Consider the following 26,334-nt stretch of genomic DNA (forward strand, 5'->3'; position numbering starts at 1 on the left):
TTTGTGTGGTGTCTTTGTCACATACATGGGTGTGTTTTGTTTTTAAAACCAATATTTGACGACAACCTTTTGAAGAGTTTTCCGAGTATGCACAGAGCAGTGTGTGTGCAGCTGTTTTACGAGCCTGTAGTACACTCTGTCACCACAGGGTGGAGCCCTTTCATGTTCTTGTTTAATTAGCGGCCACTGTAGGTCTGGGGCGAGATGGGGGTTGTCATCCTACACACTGGACCTTTTTTAAAAGAGAGCTCAAGCAACTGTATGTAATGTGTGAAGCAAAGGAGAGGAAACTAGATTTTGAAAGGCTTTTGTCTTGCACATAAACCTGTTTGCTCCACAGACGGGGAAGATTTGCCAGTTGGGAATGAGCACATTTGATTCACGCAGCATTACACCAACTGTCTGTTTCTGAGTTTTTCAAAAGGGTCGTTTTCAGTGACATAAAATGCAGTCTGCGTGTAGTACGACAGCCACAATGTTAGAGAAAAAGCTATTTTTTAAGAAATACCAGTTTTTATGTGTGTGCGCAATGTGTACCTTCTCTTTCTGGAGCCATGTCATTTTATCTCCACTGTCCCCTTCACTGGTAAGTGTACTGTAAATTGGTAAACGTATTGTTTAATCAGTTTCAAACTGATTATAATGAGATTTTGAACATTTGCCAGTGGGGATTTATTTACTAGATGCCCTGCAGAGCCACAATGAGCTCCTTCCAGCTCACCACACACCTGGTAAGAGCTCACTAAATCACCTACAGGTGGTGGTGGTGAGGAAACACCAGCTGCCCCTCAGCCTTTTCAATAATGAATTTTGATTCAGGCACCAAATTTCTAAGCACACGTAATTAGGATTTGCTCTTAAGGGACACAGCAAGTATTATGAAATATTAATGACTGGAAACAAACTCATTAACTAAAGCTGGAGCATGGTAATCATACGGTGATTCTGATTGGCTTTGTAAAGGCCGTCTGGCATTAAAGCGGTCAGCGATGGGTTGGTCTGAGGAGCCAGAACTACTGCACAACTTTCAACGACGGTTTTCAACATCTGAACTTCAACTGAAGCTGCAACATTAAAAATACCCCCCCAAAAATAGCATTTATACACACATACAATCTAATTATTGTCCCTTTGCTTATAGTCCCCAGAATCACCGTCCATCTGACTGTTGCATGTCTTGATGTCTCTACTCATCACTGAATTTGGAAGATTGTGTCTCCATAGCACAAGAAGGAAACGTCTGATTTCTGCTCTTCACCTTTTAATTGAAAACAGTAAATCACGTGTCGGTATCTCACAGCTCATGTCGTCAAGCGTCCTTCACGCTGACTGAGACGATATAAACTCACTGATGTGAATTGTCAGAAGTAATTAGTGGGACTTCTGTGGGCGAACCTTTACGACATGTCTGAGGGACACTGCTTCAGATCAATAACATTGATCTTCTCTTCTGGTGTATTGATGTTAGTATTCTTGATGTGTGCCGACCTTTTGACCTCTTGTTCTCCTGGCACATTAACATGGGACCCAATGGGATGTTCATCAGTTTCTAGTTGGGGCATCACTGAGGTTTTCACATTCACCTGCTTTGCTCATACACTCACTTTATTCTCTCTGGGTGAGGGTGCAGCAGTGCATGCTGGGTTATGGGAACAGCGTGGGCAGGACACAGTCACACACCTCAGAGCGGATCCAGTCCTGCTCTGATGTCTCTGGCTGGAGCTGTTAGCGGAAGCTGCTGTGCCAGAACCAACTGTGGAAGAGGACACGGGAAATGAGGAGATGGGTGCGCTGAGCTATGTTTTCACTGGCACTCGGACTGGAGAGGGTGTGTTTGTGTATGCATGTGTGTGTGTGTCTGTCGTTAGACTGGACGGACTGACAGACCGTCGATCCCCCCGCTGTATGCATGACTTGTCCCATTCTTCACCCAGCAACACTGTGTAAGCAGCAGCTCTCAGGGCCAGAGGAGAGTCACTGACAGGAAGTGTCGACCAGTTTGTATGAACAGGGCAGAGGGGAAAGAGACAGCCGCTGGTGGTGCGTTTGAGTTACTTTGAAAACTGAATTATGTTCATTAAACATTAATAGGAAACCCCTTTAGTTTACCCCTGTTTAGTTTAACAGGTGGAGTGTTTTTTTTCCAGTGAAGGGCTTTTAACAGATCCTTAAAGCATTAGTAAAACATTTATTAGCCATTAAAGGGGCAATGTCTAAGATATGGCCAGAATTTATACTATTATATTATATATTAACTGAGTGTGAAGACACAACAGTGTTGACGCTATGTCAAAAACGTCTTTTTACTGTGCTGCAGAGATGTCTACTAATGTTAGCCTGAAAACTAGCTACCCCCGGCTCATCCTGTCTCGTAATAACACTTTGTACCACAAGAGGTGAAAGTCCGATTGTAACGCCTCATTCGTTTTCAGTTGTGAGATGTACGCATTTTACGACTTATCGCAGCTGTTTGCTTCATAAATAAGCAAAATAAAAACTTAGCTTAGTTGCATTGTAAGTCATCATAAAACATATTTCATTCAAACTCAACACAAACAAAAATAAACTCACCAACGCAGTCTTGGTTTGTCTTTCCGCAATCACCTCTGATTTGATTGAAATAAATCCTTAATTCACAGAGTAAGATCTGCAGATATTCCAGCTCTACGCTGTTTTCTCTTGGTTAACTGGTTCAAACCCCATGTACCCATCTTTTAACGCAGGCTACTTCTTACAAACGTCCCCAAACTGAGATAACTCCTGTGAAGTCACTTCAGTCATTTTCTCAGACTTACAAAGCTCCTACAGAGTCCAAGAAAGCATCAAACGCCTGTTTGCATTTGATTTGTCATATTCAAGTCCAACAAGATCTAAAAAGAAACATGGCAAGCCGCCAATGTAGTCTTTAGAGGTCTTAAAATCTGTCTGCATCTGGTCTTTTTAGTTTTGTTAGGTGTGTTTGTTTGGGTGATTGTTTGACACACTAAAAACCACACCAACACCTGGCATCCGTGGCAGGTTAAATGAAGCACATGTCCTGTTGAAGTTGTGTCTGTCTGGCTGCTGTCGGGGGCGACCTGCCAACATGTCTGAGTGTCTGAGGCCTCTGTGAGAAGAAAGGCTGGAAACCAGTGGAGAGAAGAGCAGAAGAGGAGAAGGAGCTCACACTTAAACAGATTTGATAAATATATAGATTGAAGAATAACTCTTCCAATCAGTGCATGTATTTTTAGAGGAAATCCTGAATCACACGGCACTCACTGCAGATATAATCTTCAATTACACACACACACATCGAGAACGAGCCATTCTCGATATAACCAGTGTCCCCAGGCGTTTCTACAGCACACAGCACCTTTCTAGCAAAGAATCGCCTCCACATGCACGGAGCTAAAAATAGAAACCCTGAGAATGAAATGAACATAAAAGCCGCAGGACGCTTCAGTTCATCTGACTTTTCTGTAGTTACAATGTTTTGAAACATTAACTTGCCTCAGGGAAATCACTTTCAAAGGCTCGACCTCAACGAGGATACAAAATGGTTAATGCACGAAACCAGTTCTGCTCCAGTACGCTGGTTTTGAGCTTTCAGTGACATTTCAAGTTATGGTGGAGGTTAGATGGTATTGGATGGTTTTTTGGTTTTTTTTGCTGGGATTTTAAGGTCTCTGCTGCTGAGACGTATTTATGTGTGGCGACCGAAGCAAAATGGAGACCTCAGCAGCAACACGTCTTTGTGTCCCGTAGCGTAGTGGTGTCCTGATTACAGCGGATCACCTACTGACCCCACTGTGAACAGTTTTAGAGACAAAGTACTGTAGTAGATGCTGAAAACTGCCCATTTTTTGGGGGGAAACTTGGTAATGTGACCTCTGAATGTGTAGGATACTAATCTGATGTGGCCCAGTGGTGCAACCTCCCAAAAGCCCAAGGCACTCTGCTCAGCTCAGCCCAACAACTTTGCTGCTTGTAGTGTAAATACTAGAATAAACTGAGAAACTCCTGTCTTGAATTTTGACTTATTTTCTGTCTGACTGCAACAAGCTACTCTTTAAACTCCACACAATCCTCATAGATACAAATACATTTGTGAATCTGCAAAAAGATCCAGTCCAAACATGTTTTAAATAAGCAGTTCAGTCTTTTTGGCAGAATTTAGATGATTAGACTCTTGTCTCTTAGGACTCTTAGTAGCACTCTAACAGTTTATATCTCGGCCCTGGCAGTAAATTCAGAAGTCTCTGCTGTCTTATTGACCTCACTCTGACGACAGGACTTCTAGAGGATACAGCACCATGCTAAGACAGAGTCCAGCACGTACACCCTCATAAAACCATGAGGGTGAGAGGCACAGATAAATAAGAGCGGTGTCATTCTTTTAGGGAAGTCTTGCCACTCGGCGGCCATCTTGGCAATGCCTCTGGGCGGTTCCTTGGGTGAACAAGGCCAGACCCCAGAGAGCCATAACTGCTCTTTTCATGGTAACTGGGACATAAAAACTACATCGATTGAATCACCAGACAAATATGATAAAAACTCCTTTAAAAGTCCAGTGACGCTGCCCCAAAATAAGGTTCAAAACACTTTTTCCTCACAGGTTAAACTTCTACTGCGTATGTATGCGCAGTGTTTCACGACACTAACTTCTTTTACAGCATCTATCTGAGGTGACGTCCGCTCATCCCACAATAGCACTGCAACTAATGCAAATGTAATGCCTAATCCTATATAACCTCACCTTTCTTGGTAGTCCTGTGCATTAGCGTGACGTCCTCCTCTTCCATGCTTTTGATGTTGAACTATTCCTTTAAAATGATTCTGTTCAAACCTTAACTCTGCAGCTTCCTTATATAGTCGTGAATATTTTAGATTATTGAGAAATATTCCATGAAATGTAAGTTTTCAGGGGCTTCAAGATTTTTCCCTGACATGTAATGACAAACTCATTCTCACCGCCGTCACAAATTAGTGTGGAGGCACATTAATCAGTGTTTCCGTCACAGTGATCACAGCCGGTGAACGACTCAGTAATTATTCGTGTTTAAACTTCCTGGAGGATGGAGTGGTCCGATGAGTGTGGCTGGCCAGTGGCAGCAGGTCTTATGATGCGTGAGGTGAAGTTATCAAAGCAGGAAGTACAGACCAGAATCAACAGCGCACAGTCAGACACATACAGTACGCTGGCTCGTTTCACCAACGTATTCTCTCCATTATAAGAGCCCATCTAGAACCAGGGGTAATGTAGGGACCGTGGGACTGTTCATGGTCTAATTAAGTTCTATAGGAGAAACCGGTTCATGGTAAAGATCAATTTAAAGGCCCCATCCGATAAAAAAAGTGTTGTTCTTATTGTGACATCACCTGTTTGAGCGAAACAACAGGCTCAAAGGACATTCCCTTTACTTTTCAGTTCCTCGTGCACCGATTCGCTGAGCTGAAGAGCCAATCAGAGTGATTTCTCTCACTGACGGGCTGCGCCGCCTATTCTTTATGGGCCAACTACTTCAGGGTGTGTCAGTACATTGTGACATCACTTTTGGGTGTAGTTAAACATTTATTTGATATCATCGCGTTGGTGTCGCTCCGGGAGCATCATCGAAACTGACCTGAAGGCGACAGTGTCCACAGTGAAAGCAAGCTGTTGTGGCTGAATGGGCCACTGTCACCCAGGGGAGAAGGGTTTGTGTCCTGTTTGGAACATATTGTTGTACTGTCCAGTTATTATTTTCCTTTTTATCAGGTTTCTGTTGCAGGTTGTTCAGGTTTAGGCAACAAAAACACTTGGTTAGGTTCAGGAAAAGATGGTTTGGGTGAAAACCAGACTGTATCATGAAGTTAACCAGGTGTTTGAAAGGATAACGTCTTACATGTTCACTTTTATGGTCTATTTTTCTAAGTCACAAAGCCGTGACGTTTCAAAAACGTGATTGGCCTGCTGCAATGATGTGACCAGAAACACCAACACGGTGATTTCAGATCAAACTCATCAGGACGGCTGGATGGTGTCAGAATTTTGCAAATGTTTGCATCCAATCCAATTCTTTAAATCCAATTAGAAAACCTAATATTTATACACTAGGTAGCCACTCTTCCAATCACAACTGTACACACTGCAGTATTTGAGTAGAATAGAGGCTGCTTAAGTATAATTTAACTAAACAACTATAGAGTTTAAACATTTTACCCTTCTTCTAAACGTACTGCACCAACAGCAACCGTTAAATAAGACAGCAAACAGAGAAATAATTGAAATCTGGTATATTTTCAAGTCATATATTATACAAAACTCTTTGTTACATTGTGTTTAGATCAGCTCTACAGACATTATTATGACAATGTGTCCTCCCAGACTCACATTAGTGTAGAAACGCTCTACAAGTACAAACATACGGTTTAGAAAAATACAGTTTCCACGATCATCGTCATTAAAAAGCATTAACATATCTCGCACGTTAGCAGAAAATGAGAAAAAGTTAGTTTCATTTCAGCACAGCTTAATAAGATGTTTGTGTGACAACCTCATACAAACTGAACAGCAAAGAGAGAAGGCAAAGGAAGACCAACCAGCCACTAGACAGCCACTACTGTTTCCATTCAGTGTTAGTACTGAACCATACAGACTGCTGTAGTAATAGTCAAAACATCTACATCACCTATATCAGACTTATTTCTACTTTTCTTCGTCACAACATTCACTAGATCGTTGTCAGTCTAATCTAGCCGCCAGACATGAACTCCTCGTGTATGTGGGTGATAGTCTAAGGGTTAAATTCTCTTGCTCGGATCGTTAAAGAGAGAAGTCTGTGTGTTAAACCGCGTAGATGTCGTTAATGCCACATAACCACAAAACCGAAGCCTTCAGATTGGATGGACTGGTCAGCTGCTGAAGCTCGAGCACGTTGTTACGTTCAAAGGCTGCTTAATCAAAGTGCATTTTCAACGGCAGGCGTACACACGTGGAAGAAAACCCTCGGTGTGTGTGTGTGTGTGTGTGTGTGTGTGTGTGTGTGCGTGTGTGTGTGAAAGCTGGACACTGAAACTTTCATGACCTGTAATGTGCAAATCCTCCAATCAAATGGCGACAATGTAAACAATTTTCCTCACACTCTAAGCAGGTCGTACACGTCCACAGTAAACTTATTAAACCAGAGATTCAATGCAGATCAGATACATTTGTTTGTTCGACGCTTAGCACCGCTCAGATATGCAGTTCACTGTGACTTATAGCAGCTTTGGGTCGGTCAGCAACAGAAACATTTGCTGGAATAGCAGTAATGAAGTGTATCAGGAGCCGATATGATGCTCCTAAGTGATTTAAATGCTCGAGTAAATCAACATTTCAGTGGCTCAAAGGGGCACTGTGTCAGGACCATGTGAACATCTTCTGCTGCCAGCCACGAAAACAGATAAAACAGTCAAGCCTGAAACAGTCTTACCTAATCCACTGAACAATATCAGGTATATTATTATAAAAACACATTGGATGATTATGGCAACATGTGGATCCAGGCCAGCAGCGCATCAGGAGTGTGCACAACTCATTTATCATATGAACCAACAGCACTGGACTTATAAAACACCTGCTTTTACTGATACATGCAGTTATAAGTATGAATAACTTCTTCAGTCCGCTGTTAACCTCTCAGTGTGTTGTGCTTGGCCTTGATTTGGCAAAATAAAGAGTTTAAGGCACAGCAATGGTTCGACAAATCTCCTTACAATATTTTTTAAACTACATCCAAAGTCAGAGACGCACTTTGAACTGCATCTGCCTTCTTCCTCGTCTCTTAAACTGAGAAGATTTTTTTTGGCACGAGCCAAAATGTCGACGTGAAACCACAGTGGTCAGACTTTTTGGATCATTGGCCTCCAGTTTGAAGTCAAGATAGAGACATAACGAACTCTTTAGTTAATCGAAAGCATGTTTGAAAGGTGGAAAGGAAGTTGTACTTTAACATTTCTGATAAAAAGAAAATAATAAAAGCTTAACTGTAAAACTGTAAACAGCAAGAGTAACTAATTAAACTATATGAACAGTTTTTTACATGTGATAAAAAAACTTAGAGTCAGCCTTAGATTCGATAATATATCCCGCTGATTCAGCCAGTTGCAATGTTGGAAATTATAAACAGAAAGAGCTTTAACATCCTTTTAAGTTTTATATGTTTGCAGGACTGCAAATATTTCACCTGTCTGACTTGGCCACTTTTCCGAGCTGGGAAATCAGAAGAAGCTAAAATGAGCTCAGTCTAGAGATTCACTGTGCTGTACGATCGACATCACAGTCCTCCATTGTTGTAGTTCAATATAGCGCACTGCTCTGTCTCATCTGTAGTTCAAACACCATCATCTGACAATCTCACCATCTTTACATTCTGCGGTCATTTAACACAAAGTCTGCCTCTCCCCATCAGAGTCCACCATCTTCGTAGTCCAGACACCCTCCTCTGACATCATCACATCCCACCAGAAACATACATTACATCTCTTATCGTGTCATTTGAAAATATGGCAGAGCGGGGACCATTTGTTCTCATACGATATAAAGCTGCGTATCAAAAATGTATCCTAACTTGTTAAAGTGTAAAATATCAGCGTAATGCAAACAGACAGGCATCATGGGCATTCATCTGACTATCAGACTGTCACCAAATACTATAATCTTATGGAGACAGTATGTTGGAAACTTCTTATATCCTTTGCCAAGGGCAAATTGTCATCTATGAAAAACTTTGCTTTATTCCAAGATCTGAGTGAGATTAAGTTGAGCAAGTTTCAACAAGATCAACTCATGTCCTGTATGTTCTTCTTCTTGCTCTGTTTCAGAGTGGCGTGAAGTGAGAGAAAAGTGTCCTGTTGTCAAAAATCCATGAAAACATTCTTGAGTACATCTCTGTAGAAGGGGGAAGATGGCCCTGCCTTGGAAAAGATCTTAGAAAGGTGTTGACCACCCTCTCTTTCTACTTGAGGTGTTCGATGACTGAGATATCCCCTCTCTCTGGGTCCAGACCGTTCATGAACAAACCGCCGTTTCTAGCCAGAGGTGTCGACAGGCCCTGCGTCCCGGCCTCCCTCTCGTTCTTGTCCCGTTCGTCGTTGAAGTTGACCGACACGGTCCTCCTGGGCAGAGTGAGTTCAGGGGCGGGGCTGAATCCCAGATCTGTGGACAGTTTGCGTTTAATCGAAGCGGCACGCTGGAACTTATCGTAGATCTCGACGCTGACACGTCGACGAGTCTCCTTGATCTCTGCTGAGACGTTGGCCGTCCACTCTGCAGCGTGAGCTCGGATCTCTCCCACCTGCGAGGAGAGAGTCAGAGTGAGGTGAGTAGATAGTACGGAGGGATACACATGATGGCAGGTATGTCATGTCTGTTTTGATGTCAGTGTCAGGTAAACAGTTAGAGTAAAATGACGTATGATAGAGAGAAATAAAGAAGAGGAAAAATAGAGTAGAAGAGTACATGTGGAGCTTTAAAGGGGCTTTTTGGTGGTTTTGTGTGAGGAAGGCTGTTAACAGCAGTGGTCTGCAGGAGTGTCCACGCTTTTCCAGACACCCTCTGGGCAGCTAGTAGATTATATTCAGTTCGGTACAACATGAAAATGAACATCCACTTGAAGCTGCGTTGAAACTTTCCATCAAAAACTCTATTATCCAAGATATTCAAGGACTCTGACATCCAACAGTTGCCAAATCACATTATCCCTTTTATGATGTCCACGTTCGACTGTTTTTATTTTCCTTTTTTTCCACAACATGAAAAAAAGAGAAAGAAATCCATGTATAAATCCACAGTATGTTCCTTTAATGATCTATAGAACCATAAGATCTTCATTTAGAGACGGTCAGTACTCATCGCAGACTTGTGTGTCGTGTTTAGCCTTCAAGAGAGAGACAGAGTGAAATGGAGAGGGACGGCGTCACTGACCAGGAAGTCAACTCAATTACATTAAAGCAATGTATCTGCAACTACACAGGACTGCACAGCGTCCGATTAATCAGCTGTGGAAATGTGACGCACACACGCGCGCACACACACACACACACACACAGCTGAGTGCGCTTTAAAATATCAAAATAGCGATAACATCTATATTTCTGGTGGAACGGAGCATAATGTTACAGCAAAATTAGTCATTAAGCTGCAGACACTGACTCGTTTTTTATCTGACTTCCAAATCTAAAATATTTTATTATAAAAAGGGTAAAAAAGAGTTATATCCTCCGAGAACTGACTGAATTTATAATTCACTTTAGGGAGACACATCCACTGAATTACTGTCTGCACATCTCAAACACCTCAGTGTCTGCCTGTCTTCTTATATTAATAGTTTGACTCTGCAACACCTCAGAGACTTTTACTCAATATCACAAGTGTGACACAAGAAAAACACTGTTTAATAATATGCAGGGACAGTGAAACATTTCCTAGAACCAGTAACACTCAAGTTAAGGTGCCATGTCATGAACAAACTGTATGCAACATCATAAAACATGCCAATTACTGCAAATGAATACATGAATTCAGTCAGAGCTCTGCGACGCACTAAAAAGAAACGGCAGACTGAAAAACACAAAAACCAAAACCTTTTTTTAAAACAAAGATATTTATCTGTCTTACTGGGGCACCAACGTGCTTCAGTTTGCTTCCTTAAAAGCCTTAAAGCCTGTTCTCAGTCACAAACAACACAATACGCTCTCTACACAGCGCCTCATGATAGTAACACACACACACACACATTTACAGGCCTGTAAGATGATATCACAGCAGGACTTCAGCATGAGAACCCACAGGGGAGCATCCATGCACACACACACACACACAGTCATCTTTCGATCACTTTTGGGGACATTACATAGACTTCCATTCATTTCCTGGAGACTTCACCTAACCATAACAGCTACTTGTCGCCTATCCCTTACCCCTAACTACAACCTATAGCAATTCCAGATATTCGTAAGGGAATGTGTGTTAACTGAGGCTGCTAGAATATACATAAATGCTATGATCACTACTCTTTAACCAGCTGGTCACAGGCAGGTAGATCAACCTTGGGGCCACGAAGACACCAAATAAGAGAATAAGAAACCGAATAGTCATATTCTAGAAAAATACAACCTTCAGAGCTCGGGAAACCTAATCAAGCGTGCTAGTATGCTGTGTGTCTCGTCTATAAAATGATTCATGGTGTGGCTCCTCCCCCGCTCAGTTGCATTGTTAGGCAACGAGTTAATACAAATCAGATTACATGAGGAGTCACTACAGAAAACTACATTATTCCACTAAGAAAATCTGCTTTCAGCCAGTCAGCCTTTTCAATCAGAGCAGCTCATGAAACGCTGCGGTTCACATCAGGTCCGATCACAAACATGGATTACAAGCTATCAAATCTGTCAGCATTCATTTGGATACCGTCATTATTTATACATACAGCTGGTGTGCCGCTAAACTGCCCTGTTGCTCGACCTAAAATAGTGTTACTGTTGTTACTTTGTTACTGTTTATGCAAAGTTGTTCTGTAACTGACATGTCGTGTTTGCTTGTTGTTTGTTTTTCGCTTTATTGCCCCTAAATCTGCCATTGCTGCCCATGTCCTTTTCCTGCTTTTACTGGAGGCGACATGCCAACATCATGATTGTTGATTTAAACTCGTTTCTTGATTTTTAGGTTGCCAACTTTACACCTGGCCAGGGGCTACAGATGAAAACTTCTGAGATATTTACAGTAATATTCATTAACATGCACTGTCACTGAGCAATACCTTAACCCTATCCCGAAACCAAACCAAGTCTTCCCCTAACATTTAATGATTTATGTTGTGGGGACTTGTGTTTGTCCCTGAAAGGAAGACGAGTCCCCACAATGTGAGTAATACACAGATACAAGTCTTTTCTCGCAAAATCTTCTATAATAGAATATGTGGTAACACTTTATGATTGTTATGAAAAAGTGTCACCAAATATGTTTGTTAGTTATCAACTGGCTAAATGTCAAGACCGACTCTTTATTCAGAATCACTCACACTAGTGAAATCCAATTACAACAACCAAACCTCCAGGCTTTTCAATTAACGGCTCCCTGGCGAAAACTCCCAGGCGCTCATTTTTATTTACATAACCTGTGTTATATTTAGAGCGCAGACAGCTCCAGACACATTTAAGGACATCATCACATATTCTACAAATCACCTCTTTCGTTCTCTCTCTCTGGAGATGCTCACAGTAATGGCCTCCGACCGTGTTTATGTGTTTGGATGGCAGACAGTCGATTAGATTAGAAAACAGTCTTATCACTGAAATGAAGTTAAGCAGAGGGCAAAAGTTGAGGCGGGAACGTGTCGCTGTAACCGACTAGCTTGGATAACCTGCGTGTCACGGCGCTGAAAGAGAGCCGGGAGGAAAGAGACAAAGAGACGGAGAAGTTGGGATATAGATCGACAGATGAACTGTGTGTGGAGAGAAAAAGAAAGAAAAAGTGACAGACAGGAGGTGCAAAAGACATGAATGGAGGAGTAAATGAAACCAGCAGTCTCATACCTCTTCTTTTGTCCTCTTTGAGATGACTCTGAGCCAGTCTCCTATCATGCTGAGGATGGCAGCAAAGTAGGCTAGTCCCACGAGAATCCAGAACCATACAACTGGTTTATAGTAATCTAAGTACTCTATTTCTGAACCACCTGGACACAGAGACAGAGGCAGACAGAGACAACGACTGTGAAACATCCAGGAGAAACAGTCCACCTGATGAGACATACAGGCATGATGCAGAGAGACAAACAGGATTCAATAGAGTTGTGTTGGTATTCAGTCACTGGCTTTGTGTTCGTACCTGCCACAAAGTCTCCAAATCCTATGGTGGTCAGGGTGATGACCACGAAGTAAAGGGACTCCAGCGCAGACCAACCCTCGATGTGTTTAAAGATGGCTGCCGGGAGCGCCACAAACAGCAGGCAGCCGAACAACACAAACAGCAGAGTGGAGATGACACGGATCTTCGTCTGACTGATGTCCCCGTGCTGCAGAGGAGACGGAGAGAGAAGCGCAGAAAATGAATAATATGGACAGTGAATTTTAATTCAGTGACAGGTACCTTTGGTCTGTTTGTGCTCACTGCAAACATGCATGAGGCTTACTATATATGCTTTTTTGTTTTTTCCTCTCCTTCAGTGTTTTATAGGTTCGTGTGCATGTCAAAGATCTTGGAAATTAAAAAAGGTAAAAGTCTGCACCAACAGAAGCTCCTCTGTCCCACAGAAAACACTGCTCCTGAAACACCTCGTTAGTAGTCCCACCTTTAATTCTGTGACTTTGTGACATCACACTACGTCACCATGTCACACATTTGCATCATTTATGCCTCGCAGCACTTTCAGTCAATTTGTATTTCTTTAAATCAATAGCAATCGTCTTGGGTGGCGCTGGGAAGCGATGGTGAAATAGTGTCAAGGGGAACTTGTTTGGCAAGTGCAGAGGCGAGCCCTGATGTTAAAATGGCAAAATCCTGGCAAAAGAAACAGCTGCTAGCTTGCTTGTCTTTGTACTGTCAGCGACCGGGTTAGCGTTTGAGTAACTTGCCATTTTCAGCGTGTAGGTTGCTAGCGTGGATGTTGTTGTTGTTTCCTGTAGCGACGGGGATAGCTAGATAGACAGAATGGGAGAGAATGCTGCCTGAAATAGTCGGCCAATAGCAGGCTTATAGCCAACATTTACATCTGGTGAGTCAGACTATCTGTTGTAAGTCCTTGTAAAACAGAAGGTAGACTGACATTACTAACATATAATGTTTAGCAGATATAATGTTAAACATGTTCTCCATCCTCGCTTGGCCCGTGAATATGCTTACATTTGCTAATTAGCACTAAACATGAAGTAAAGCAGAGGATGATGGGTATATGAGTATTGCAGGTAGTTGCTCATAAATGATAGTATCTGTGATGGCGTTAGATAAGAGGATGACCAAAGTTTTCACAATTCATTCATTGGACAAATTTTAGACAATCCATCTAGTTGTTGTTGAGCCATTTCACTCAAAACCAAATGTCACACTCAAGTTGGTGCTAGAGCAGAAGTCAGAGTATCACCAAAGGAAGTACAATTCATCCCCTGGGAACCTTGACTGTCTGTAAAAAAAACTTCTTGGCAATATATATTTAAATGTTGTTGAGATAATTCAGTCTGCAACGAAGTGACGGGCCGACTGAGAATAACTGATCCAGCGTGACGCTGTTTAAGCAGTAATAACATTGTTCCATGAATGGGTCCCCTGGGTGCAGTAGAAAAGAAAAGGCATTGACAGTCTTCGCTGAGGATAATGCTGCCGTCTCGCACAATCTGGGCACAGAGCAATAAGGCAAACACACACTAACACAATGTCCTTTGTCCTCAGCCTGAATCATAATATTCATTACCGAGTCCCCTGGGTGCCCTGACAGCAGCAGGGGGAGCAAATAATTCTACACTCAGACTTCTGCTCGTTTCATTTGAGACTTGAAAGTAATTATTCGCAACAGCAACTCCGTCTTTAAAAACTTTTAGGGCCAATGATTTTTGTCATGGTTGTCTAAACCAGCGCAGCCTGCAGAGAATCTGATCCTTTACTACTTTACACCTGGGTTTAATTCACACTGTCATGCCACAACTCACGCAACAGAAACAGTAAATGTATGAAACTATGGCACTGCCAGGTCTTTGTAATAAAAGCTTCAAACAAGGAGAAGGACACATGTCTGAGGTGTCCACCTGACACCTTTATAGTAATACTGCATTTTCGTATCAGTGCGACACATGTTTTGGTGAAATCAGAGCTTAGCATGCTCGTTAAATCAGCTGTTTGACATTGTAAATATGATCTAACTGAGCTGGTGTGGGTGAGAAAATTGTGGAGAGTGCTTTGATGTAAATTATTCAGGATAGCCTATATATAGAATTGACGCCTGCAGACAATAAACTTGTACAAACTCACAGTGAAGTACAGTATGTGTGTGTCTGTCCACTTTAAAGTACATGTTTGTGTGTGTTACTCCAGACTCACCACAAACATTTTCTCCACTCGGGCGATGCCCTTGCCGAATATGGTGCCGAGCTGATCTCCTACACCAGCCAAGAGGAACCCGAACAGAGGTATCCCGAGCAGCGCATAGACGATGCAGAAGATCCTTCCACCTTCTGTGTGGGGGGATGTGTTCCCAAAACCTGCAGAGACACCAGAAGGTAAAAGAGACTTAGAAATATATCAACGTTTCACGTTTCACCACTGGATATTGTCAAGGAGACCTTGGGGTGATTTCCAGTCGTGTTTGTGGCAACAAAAAACTGATATCTTTGAAGGGAAGTCAGGGAGACCTCGGGGACATCTTCAGCTGTGTCTGTGGCGACCAAAGCAGGTGATTTAATCCCAAAGATGAGCTTCTCCTAACCCTAACCAAGTGGGTTTTATGCCACAGCCAACATTTACTGTGGCGACTAGGTTGGCTACCCATATTGAAAGCAACAGGTGAGATGAATCACTGTTTGTGTGCTTGTGTAAGTACTAATTTATTTTAAATTTAACCTCTGAAGTAACAGCTTCAACAGCAGTGCTCCTGCAAATAGGTGTAATTGAGTGACTGTCTCTAAAACACAAACACACAACCACACACACACACACACACACACACTGATTTAAGGCCACGGAGACAGCCCAGAGAACTAGTTTGATTATATCCAGGCAGCAGATATAGAATCAGTGACGTCTCCGTTTGTCACAGCAGGAAGTCATGTTGCATAACTGACCGTAACAGTTTCTTTAAGAGCAGTAAATGGACACATCACACATTCATTTCTTGAAATATACCACATATACCTGCCAGGGCTCAACCAGCACAAAAAGCCAGTCACCATAACAACTACTACATGTTCTTTAAAGGGGCTCTAGGTAACAAATAATACCAATGTAAATGTTTATATCACTAGTGGATTGTAATGTGACGCAAAAAAATGAGACCTTTCTCGTCTCTCTCGGTTGCCTATACAAGCCTGTGGATGATTTGTTTCACGTTGTTTACTGCTGCTGGACTTTGGACTTCTTTGTGAAGGACTCGGGTCGAATTTTCCCACGACAGTCCAAAGGATGAGAGCAACGGTAGCCAACGTTTTTCCTCCATTCTTTATTTCTTCCTGAGCACTGTAGATTTTTTCTTTCTGAAGACGCTAACACTGATTTAGAAATGTATTCTGCTAACATAAGCAAATGATTTGCTTCTAGCACAACACAGGTTCCTCTGTTCCTCTCTGAACCACTGATGGTCTGAATAAACCCAGAGACGCTGAGGGCGCATGTGTCCTACCGATTGTTGTGATGACAGTCCCAGCGAAGAAAAAGGCGGAGCTCAGGTCCCACAGGCTGCTGTGGTTGGTCAGTGTCCCTGCAGGGTTCACTCCTGACCGGATCGCAGACGCAACTTGCTGGAGGGGAAAGAGGGAGAGAAAAATTATGTTTCACATCTAGAGTTATCAAAGAATAAATATGAGGCACTTTGAAATTCTGGTTTAAAAAACACATATTGGGTTACTGCCTCTCCGCTGTAAACAATATTATAATAAAAATTTAAGCAGGTGCTTTTTGAGACATGTATTTCCTGTAGCGGTGCAGACAGTAAAAGTGTGTTTGTGTACTTTCCTGTCTTATGAATTAAAGATGGAAATATATAAAACTTAAGATGACTGTGGGTGAGGGAGAAATCTGGAGCTGTCATGGAGAATACATTAAGGTGAACGTAAGAGCACCAGCAGGGTTCAGTAGTTCAGAATCAGGAACAGAATTTAACACTTCCTCCTCCTCCTCCTGTCAGGCTGCAGGAGCTGTCTGTGGTGCTGAAACCACTGCTGCTGTGCTGAGTTAAAACTGTGTGCAACACATTCATAACTTAAACCAGTCTCACCTTAACCAGCTCCTCCAGCTGGCTCTGGTTTACACAGGAGTGTCTGGACAGGAACTCCAGCTTCTGGGTCAGGATGGCCAAACGCTGGGCGCTGTCAGAGAGAGAGAGAGGAGAGGAAGTAAGTGAGGATGTCAAATAACTGCTTCTTAACTCCCCAAACACTTACTTGAAAAGGATTGCCAGAGAGATAACAGTTAGTGTTATTATTATTACTACCCAGCACAGTCTCCTAAATTAAGAAGTGCTGATTTAGTTTAAACTGTGTGAAATATACTCAGCTTGTGATAGCTCTAAATCATTCAGTGAATATCAGACTTTAAACTCTGTAAAGATTAAAATGGGACTATTAGTACTCAGTACTTCCACACTGCAGTTGTCTATTGGAGTTTAACAGTTTGGTCTAGTGCTGCGTTACAGTCAAAGTTAGTGTTTAAATTTACTAGCCAAAATTAGCAGTGCAACCTCCTTACATACATAATAATATAATAGAGGAGGAAAAACAACACATGAGGTAACAGACGCCATTATTCATTTTATTTCACTGCATTTTTGAGCCCAGTTCAAACCAAAGATTCGTAATGAGACAGAGCTGTTTTAGAGCATTGCAGGGGAAAGTTGCGCACTGTAAATTTTAAAAGCTGACTTTACTTTTAAAAAGTCAGGAAACTGACGACCTCAGAATTACCAAGTAGTCTATTAAAGTTGTATGAGCTAAAAAGTTCGAACAACTTAAAATTATTCTACTTTACTTAGCAGTGTAAACTTGCCAATTTCAGCTCGAGTCAAGTAAGCTGACGGTGTAACCTCAGACAACTGCTTCTTCATGAAGCCAGGCTAGATTTGCCCTGAGTTTAGCCTTTGCGTGGCAATCCATTGTACTTTTTCTAGTAGGAGGTCAGAAAGTGTAGACTTCCAAGTTGTCTTTAAATACAGCACCAGTCAAGTAAATCTGGATGTCTTTGGTGTAGATGGAGAAAGAAATCTCCTGCAGGATTCTGGCCAAAACCACATAGAGATTAAATTATCGAGGCCCGATTATAAAACCCTGAGGGACTCCACATATTATAGTGATCCACTCAGATCAGTGGATTGATAAACAGAGCGTGGATAGATGGGTGGATGGCTTTTCTGTTAGTGAAGCAGACAGACAGACATGAAATATAACCTGCCCACCTCTCGTGAGGCTGCTCCAGGGATCTGAAGACTGCTGCCCCCATCACCAGGTACAGAACCACCAGGAGAAAGATGGCTGACACCGTCTTCCATTTCATCACTGTGGCAACCACCTGCAACACTTCAGCTGATCAATCAACCCTCATACATACAGCAGGCCTCCTGAACTGACATATATATAGCTTTGTTCCCCCGCAGTGGAATAAGCACATTATGAAATATTAAGTAAAAAACAACTTTTAAAATCTGGACCTCCCTCACCTCACTCTCCTCCCGGGGAGTCAGTGTGATTGGCTTTGTGGAGAAGGAGAGGCGGGGCTTGGTGTTGTGAGTGGCGGATTTAGGGTCCAATAAGTCTGGAGCTGCCACTGTCAGGGGGTGAAAAAAAGAGAAAATGGCAATAAGACTTTTTTTCCCCACACTTCTCTCTCCTCCTGGTCTCTGCTCTCTTGCTCCGGTCAAACACATTTAGCTGCTAATTTTAGAAGTCCTTATAAATAAATCACCAACCAGGCCTTTAAACGGCCTTTAAATCCTGACACTGGTGAAAGCATGAATTAAGCACAAGCATTTAGTCTTCAGGCACTTTCTCCAGTTCATGCTGCGACACGTGTGTGTGTGTGTGTGTGTGTGTGTGTGTGTGTGCTTTTAGAAGATACGGCAAGTAGTTGAGAATAAAAGGTTTGCTGAGAGCAAGAAGAAAGAGGGGCATGAGAGTCGTGTGCCTCTTTCATGTAAGGGGACAGATGTGGGGAGATGCTGAGGTCTTTCTCTGTTGAAGTTGAGTTGATGCACATGAGTGAGAGTTGTGTTTAATTATGAAACCTCTGCAACCAGGTCAGATATCCAAACTATGGCAGATACGATGCACAGATAAATAACACTCAACAGCTCAGTTTTATATCTGTTTTTTTAATTCTGATTTATCTTGTGTCAAGACAGAGACGAGAGACATTTTAGTGGAGATGTTGAAATAAGTGTCCTCAGTTTGTCCACTTAGCTTAAAGGGGCAATATGTAAGTTGAAAATATTTAACTGAATGAATATTAGTTTTAACAGTATGGTGTCTGTGTATTGTGTGGGAGAGATATCTCCTGAAGTTAGCATGCTAACCACTCCCCTGGTCCCCAAAGCTCCCAGTCCAATCAGGGCAGCCAAGTTAGCAGCAATTAGCGGTAACTCCGCTGATATGAATATATCAAGTGGCCAATTCCTACATATTGCACCTTTAAACAGGACAGGTCGTATACGTGCCCAAAAATCTGTCAAGTCCGACAAAACATTTTCATTGGTCGCACCAAAGCGTCTGATATTCAGCGGGAACTTTAAATACCAACACTGATACGATATGTGATATCATGTGCACCTAGATTATGTGCTGGTGCAGACAGAAGAGAAGAGGACTTCTGACAAAAACATAATTCATGAAAAGTGATGCTTCAAGCAGGCAGAGGTGACATCAAAACTGTTAAAGCCAAAGATATCCACATACCGTAACTGTGAAATGGGAATAAACATTTGTATTGTACACCACCATACTGTTTATTCCCATTGCTGTGTGACGAGGTAACACAACAGGTATGCACAAACTGCTAAAACTCACAACAAGCGTTGATTTATGCCTTTTTCTTTAAAAGATTCAATCTACATACTAAATATACAAACTTTTATTTTAGTATGTGCTGCTGAATGAAATAGTCTTTCATCAGATCACCTTAAAAACGTTTATCTCCTTTTGTCTTCACTCTTAGTATCTCAGTAAACTCTTAAACATCCCTGCTCAGCTTCAGCAGAGAGTTTGTGACGACTTAATGCAAAGTTAAAACAGTGGGAAATAATGTATTAAGAGTAACAACGATCCTGAGCTTTACACAAAGTTCAACATATGAGTTCATTTAATCAATTTAAAACATTTCATTCCAGTATAAAAGAATAACTGAGGGTGACCACTGAAACTTCTGATGTTCAGCTGCTTTCGAGAAACATTTCTGCAGGTTGTCTGACAACTTGAAATATTCTAGTTCAATAAATATTTAATGGATTGAAACAAACATGCAGTTTGCAGGAAGCAGAGCTGCTGGTGTCAAAGATAATCTCTCCCTCTCTCCTCTGCATGCATCCTCTCAGAGGAGAAGTGAGACAAGTGGAACAACTTGCATGAGCTTCAAGAAGATGCGTTTAATGTATTGCATTAAAAAAAACAAGTGTTTTTAAAAGTGCAGCAGACAGCAGGTGTGCTCTGAAACCTGTTCACCAGCTGCACCACATGATGAAGAAGTTTGTGCACTCACTCCTTGTTGTTGCCTATCCAATGCCCTCCGCTCTCCTCTTCTCCTCATCCGGCGCCCTCACTGCGTTTAGGGGAATCTTTCCTCCTCTGCGTGTCTCCTCCCTGCGCTGCTGAAGCGGGGGGACGAACAGGCGCTCCGTGTTTCTTCTGCTCCTCTCCTCTAACTCTGACACCTCGGACACCGACGCTGCGCCTCGCTTGCTGGTTTTATTGCCTCCGCATGTCACTGCGAAGAGCCTTTTCTCTGAGCGTTTCTCTCTCTCTGTGCGTCCTCCTGCTCTCTCGGCTCTCCAGCGTCCACTCCGCTCCGGCTGCGCTCTCGCTTTTGAGCGCACCGGTGGAGCGGCGGGATAACACCGAGGGGAAGGAGGAGGAGAGGGGTGGAGAGAGGGGGGAGTGGGTGGAGGTGCAGGACGCAAGGGAGGTGGTTCCCAAACTGCAGTGGTCCACTGAGCCATGGGATGTGATTGATGGAGTGAGTCCCCATCTGAAGCTATTGTGGTGCAGGAGGTTGGTTTGGGTTTTTTAAAATTAGTTTTTAATGCCTAAACTAACTAAATAAACAAACTCATGACTGAATAAACTGAATAAACAAACTGAACTTAAAGGAAATCACAGTTTCATACTGTTTCACTTTGTTTAAATGTGGCGGACCCTGCCACCTTTCTAGCTTCAAACAGTGTGAGGACCTTATTTTCCTCTGAGAACAACTAGTTTATTGAGTTATAGGAAAAATATTTCTGAGTTTGTATTATTACCTCATTAATGTTGTAAATATTTAAAACTCTGAGTTTGAATTTCTTCTCCAAAAACTACATAGTGCCCCTTTAAAGGATAAGTTCACCCAAAAATGAAAATTTAGTCATAACTCATCCTCGAGCAGATGGAAAGTTTGACAATGTTTTATAGCCCACAACAACATTTCTGGAGCGTCACAGTGTTGCAGCATACTCCTAAATAACTGAAATACATGGAGAGTTGTTTTAAAATGCAAAAAAACCCAACTGGATAAGATACATAACATTGGTCCATAGAGCTTGTCCAAGCCTGCAGAAGCCCCAAGATCCAAAATCGATTTGAAAATGTTATTTACACCTTTTTTAAAGCTGGAATTACTGTAGCCAGTACAATACTATGCTAAAACTCTAGCACGTGTCCGAAGTGGGTGCACAAGCTCACCTGCACATCAAGAATGTAACATCTCTTCAGGATCAATGTTGTAAAGAAGTATTTAATGATTTTTTTTTCCATTTTGCATGAGGATGAGTACTAGTAGTTTCTCAGTAGGTTAATATTTGCACAAAAAATACAAATTTGTTTACGGCAGAACATTTTTGAGTTGTAACCTCGTAGATCGATCCAGTGAACCACTGACATGCAGCACAAAGCCAGTTTGAAAGATGTCTAACATGCGTGGCTGCATACAGGCTGAAACACAAGGACTGAAATATTCCTTTATATGGAGCATGCAAGTAGGATGACTTCTATATTTTCTCCATTTTGCACCATTTGTATGGACTTTTTACTGGCAAACAAAGCAAGACAATGCTCACTTGGTCCAGTGTGTTTATACTGTAGCATTAGACGTATGCAATGGAAATGTTCTCTAAATATTTAACCAGTATACGTACTGTGAATCCACTGAGGGAACACAAAGCTGGTTTATCATCATACTCATTCCCTGCAATCATACACGTCTTATTTGCCCGAGGATACTGACCTATATTACCATGGCTACAATTTAAAGAGGTCATATTGTGCTTTTTGGGTTTTTAACTTGCCTTTACTTCTGTAACTTATGTGTGTCACTGTGCAACAGGTGTTACATTTATTTTTATATATCTATTATAAAGTATGTACAATCCGGTCTGTAGCAGACAGGACGACAGGTGTTTTCATCCACTGAAGTGATCAAATATGCCTAAAAAGGCCAGTTATGTTACGGGACTATATAAATGAAAGCTTGCTGCTCCAAAGTAGGTTTCAGCAACAAACACAAGTGGCAGCTGTTGGAAATCCTTCAGAGGATCAGTCTTCAGTTTGGCCCTCTGATTAAAACCAAGACCTTACTACTGAGTTAAAGATTGCAGTGTGTGTGTGTGTGTGTGTGTGTGCACTTTCAGGCTAATTAAAGCCCTTGAGGTGTAGAGGCAGCACTGGTCGACATGGTGTTCATGTCATTCCCCTCCATGCATGTATTACAGTTTGTGTCTTTTAAACACTCTCTCCACACGCATTCCCAAAACAACTCTGTCTTTTTTGCCTTTAGGTATCATCCATCTCTCGTGCTCCGCTGCTCCGCTCTCTTTTCTTTTCTTTCCATCCCTCCCACTCCCTCCATCCGTCTCCCTCTTCCCTCTCTCTGTCTCTCGGCCCCATGATGAGAACTTAATAGCAGTTTAAATGTTCGTGTTTTCACCTCATGACTCCAACTTCTGAACGTTAATTACACGCCTATTTATACAGCTAAAGATAGATACTGTGTGGGACTGACTGAGTGTGTGTGTGAGCGTGTCTGTGGGCAGATATGATGTGTGTCGCACATGAACCCCCTGTTAGTTACTGTCTGTCTGTCTGTCTGTCTGTCTGTCACATATCTCAAGAATCGCTGATCAGATCTCCTCCAAACTTGGCGGATGTAAGGCTGGGGACCCGAGGATGTGCGCTGTCGAGTGGAAGTTGTGTGGATGAGAAATAGTTAAAAGAAAACATTTAGCAAATCTCGATCCCTCCAGTATGGCTGCCACACAGACACATACAGTAGCAGCCTATCAGGCAGAGATGTGGATCAAGTCACTGTGACTTGGACTCGTTTGATGACTTGCAACATGACTTGACTTAAGACATGATGACTCGAATGGCTTGTTTGTTGTTAATACAAATTCACTTCCTTGTTACACTTTTTGAGCAGGTTGGATAAATTGGTCAATTATATCATTATCATCATCGACAAAACCTTTTTTAAGGAAACTGCAGGGAAGATTCAACTTTCTCAGGTGGGAAAAAGTGACTTGACTTGAGTCACACGTCTGCTGTCAGGTGTTGTTTTTTTCTCCACGACTGTTCATCCGAGAGCAACTTCACACTTGGCAGGTATATTGGTGAAGAGGTCAGCTCTGGAGAAATTTTATCCTGAGGTGGTTGCAGCCTGAAGGGGAAACGTTTGCTGACCATTGTTTTAGATATCAGAACTCCTTCAAAGTCGCTTGAGTTGTGTAATCCATCAGAATAAACATCAGGTTTGAAACACAACCTTCAGAGATCAGAGAGCAGGTAAAAATGCACTGATGGCCACTCACGAGGCACGTCCTATCCACAATGCATCTTGACGGTTTCCTATGAAATACGCATAACAAAAAATCAAGTTTAAGTGAAAATGAACACGTATAATGTCGTTGGAAATGTGAAATGACAGTTAAAACAATGCCGCTGTTGTTTTCCAGATCCTGCTCTTGAGTCGCCATCACGTAGATTGCATGACTCATACTTAAACCTCTCATGTAAACTCATTATCTCATACTTTCAGTCTTCAAATAGGAAGTTAAAAATACATATGCACTTTTTGCCAATTCCAATTAATCTAGTCTGGACATTTTTTCACATGTTCTCGTTGTCAGGGTGGTCCTCTGAGTCACAAAAACGCTTGATAGAAATATTATTTCAGTTGTGTGTTACGTGCCTGTGGCTGAGAAGTGTCTCATGCTCATTTAGAAATTGATTGCTTAATGATAGCAGTCAGTCTGGTGTATGATCATCAATGATGCTGATACTTAGTCACAGTCAATTAACGCAGCAGTGACCAAATATAGATCTCTCATTTGAGCTTATTTTCCCATCATTTGTTATTTGTGTTATGAAGTCTGTCTGAAGGCTAAAAACAATACGAATGCAAATATTCTCCTGCTGTGGAATGAAACCAAGAAAAACTCATTCATTAAATGTTTTTATTATTTTATTTAATTTTGTGGATCACGAAGCCCGCGGCATCACGTTGACCTTTAATTAGGGAATTAACAAAGACCAGCCAGCTTCTGTCTGCATGCAACATGTGTGCAGCTGTTTAAACTCATTTATTAGCCACTGTTTTCTCATTTCTGCAGACACACGCAGGATTTATCTTTAGCCCGTCTTAAAATAAAACACTCTCAGCTGGAAAAGTTGACTTATAACTTCCAGTCATTACATGGGATCTGATCAGATAGAGCTTTGACAAGTGAGCTCCTCTTCTGTGCTCATAAGCTAAACTTTACTCTCATGTGGAAAACAAGCGTGATCCCTTCTGACCTTTTCTGACATTACCGTAACCCCATGACCATTTTAATTACCGCAACAGATTTTTCCACCATTTCTAAATCCCTTGTTAGTGCATCTGTACGTGACTTTGTATGTACGTGTGCTTTTGTGTGTGTATGCGTGTTTGTTTGTGTCTGTGTGTGCCCTCTACTGTAGGTGTGTATACACATGTATGTGCTTGTATATGTATGTGTATTTAAGAAGCAGAGCTGCTCTCACAGGCGATTGGTCCTGACACTGTGGTGCCCCCTCAGATGCCTGTGGAGAACTGACCCTGGGTCCTCGGGACATCATGTCCCGGCGAGACACAAGCCTGCAATTATGCACCCCTGAGGCGGAACTGCCCACTGTGTGTATGTGTGTGAGTGTGAGTAAGTGTGTGCACAAGTACAGTATGTGTTGCCAGTGTGCAAGAGAAACATCCTGACTTGGTGAGAAACTGCAACAATGACTCTGTGTGTGTGTGTGTGTGTGTGTGTGTGTGTGTGTGTGTGTGTGTGTGTGTGTGTGTGTGTGTGTGTGTGTGCGCGCATGCGTGTGTTTGTGAAGCCACTGTAACAGAATTAGTGCTTCCTCTGGTTTTCCAGCAGTAATGACCTGGACCGCGGAGGAATTAGCTTGTGGAATGTGACAGCAAGTATTTCAAACAACCTGTTGACACATTGTGGACGCTTGCCTTATTTCTGAGGATGCAAATCCCCATAATGTTAATCACTAAAGCAGCTACAAGGAACTTTACATTTTTGTTTATTCTGTGGACAAAAGCAGAATGAGCCCCACCCCCTGACGTCTCCTGACTAGTTACGGGGTGCATGAAAGAAAGACGCAACATGTTTTTAGTACTTTTTTCTTTTTCAAACAGCTGTTTTAAAAGGAGGTGAGGTCAATTTAAAAAAAAAGTTGATATTTCAAATAGCACATGTGTATGGATTAATATTCTCATGGACCAGCCAGAGGGATACTGCTGTGATTGGCTGTTATGTCAAATATCAGTTGCCTCACAATAAAACAACCAATCACATGAGCACAGAAGAAGAGTTTCTGATTTTCATTTGCTTCAGATAGTTGAGATACAAACCTACGCGCTTCGGTTAGGTTAAAACAGGGTTGGTGTCAGGATTAAAGTTAGGCAAGTGGTGGTAGTACGCTGCAGTTCACACAAAAAAATTGACCTATACACTTTGTCTCACTGTGTAATCTAAATCCAAGTCGACAGTATCTAACGTGCTTTGGGCCATAAATGTTTTCTGCTTGTGACACAGCTTCGTTCGAATCAAGCTGCATGAAGCAGCTATGATGACCGTTTTCATTAGAAGTCAGTTTGTGGGATTTGTTAAAAGGTTGTAACATCCATCTTTTCCTTGAATTGCCTAGCAACGACATCGCTTCCCACATTTAAAATGCGACCTCACAAGTGCCATTAAGGCAGAGTGTCTGTGGCATTATGGTTAGCGACACATGTAGATGAAGAGTTCCTGATTTTCATTTGCTCTGAATTAATATTGATGGATTAACATGGCTTAGCAACAAGCTTCCAAGAAGTCCAAGAAGTAAAAACAGATTCACTGATGAGCTGAAAATAGCTCCAGATTGTGCAGCATAGCTTCAAGTTGGGGTCTCAGTTGCGAGGCTGAAGTGAAAATGGCTGTTGGTGTTATG

The 26,334-nt window shown here is 42.1% G+C and overlaps 1 protein-coding gene across 1 annotated transcript; it reads right to left on the minus strand.

The window, feature by feature from the left end:
- Positions 1-8,811: 8,811 nt before the first annotated feature.
- On the minus strand, positions 8,812-20,412 carry kcnk2a (potassium channel, subfamily K, member 2a). The gene is made up of 9 exons (XM_084352794.1): positions 20,384-20,412; positions 18,354-18,460; positions 18,093-18,205; positions 16,920-17,010; positions 16,326-16,443; positions 15,032-15,192; positions 12,830-13,016; positions 12,538-12,677; positions 8,812-9,299 (listed from the first exon to the last, which is right to left on the minus strand). Coding segments are annotated over exons 1-9 (1,257 nt in total). The 5' UTR covers positions 20,385-20,412; the 3' UTR covers positions 8,812-8,960.
- Between the last annotated feature and the right edge of the window lie 5,922 nt (positions 20,413-26,334).

This window comes from Pagrus pagrus (genome assembly GCF_965226575.1).
Source record: "Pagrus pagrus genome assembly, chromosome: 1".
NCBI lineage: Eukaryota > Metazoa > Chordata > Actinopteri > Spariformes > Sparidae > Pagrus > Pagrus pagrus.

What these genes read in the sequence shown, in the direction of transcription:
- kcnk2a (XM_084352794.1), bottom strand. An exon ending in GAGTGGAGAAAATGTTTGTG is followed by an intron (nt 13,017 to 15,031) that starts GTGAGTCTGGAG and finishes TCTCCTCTGCAG; the next exon opens with CACGGGGACATCAGTCAGAC. An exon ending in ATTTGGAGACTTTGTGGCAG is followed by an intron (nt 12,678 to 12,829) that starts GTACGAACACAA and finishes CTCTGTGTCCAG; the next exon opens with GTGGTTCAGAAATAGAGTAC.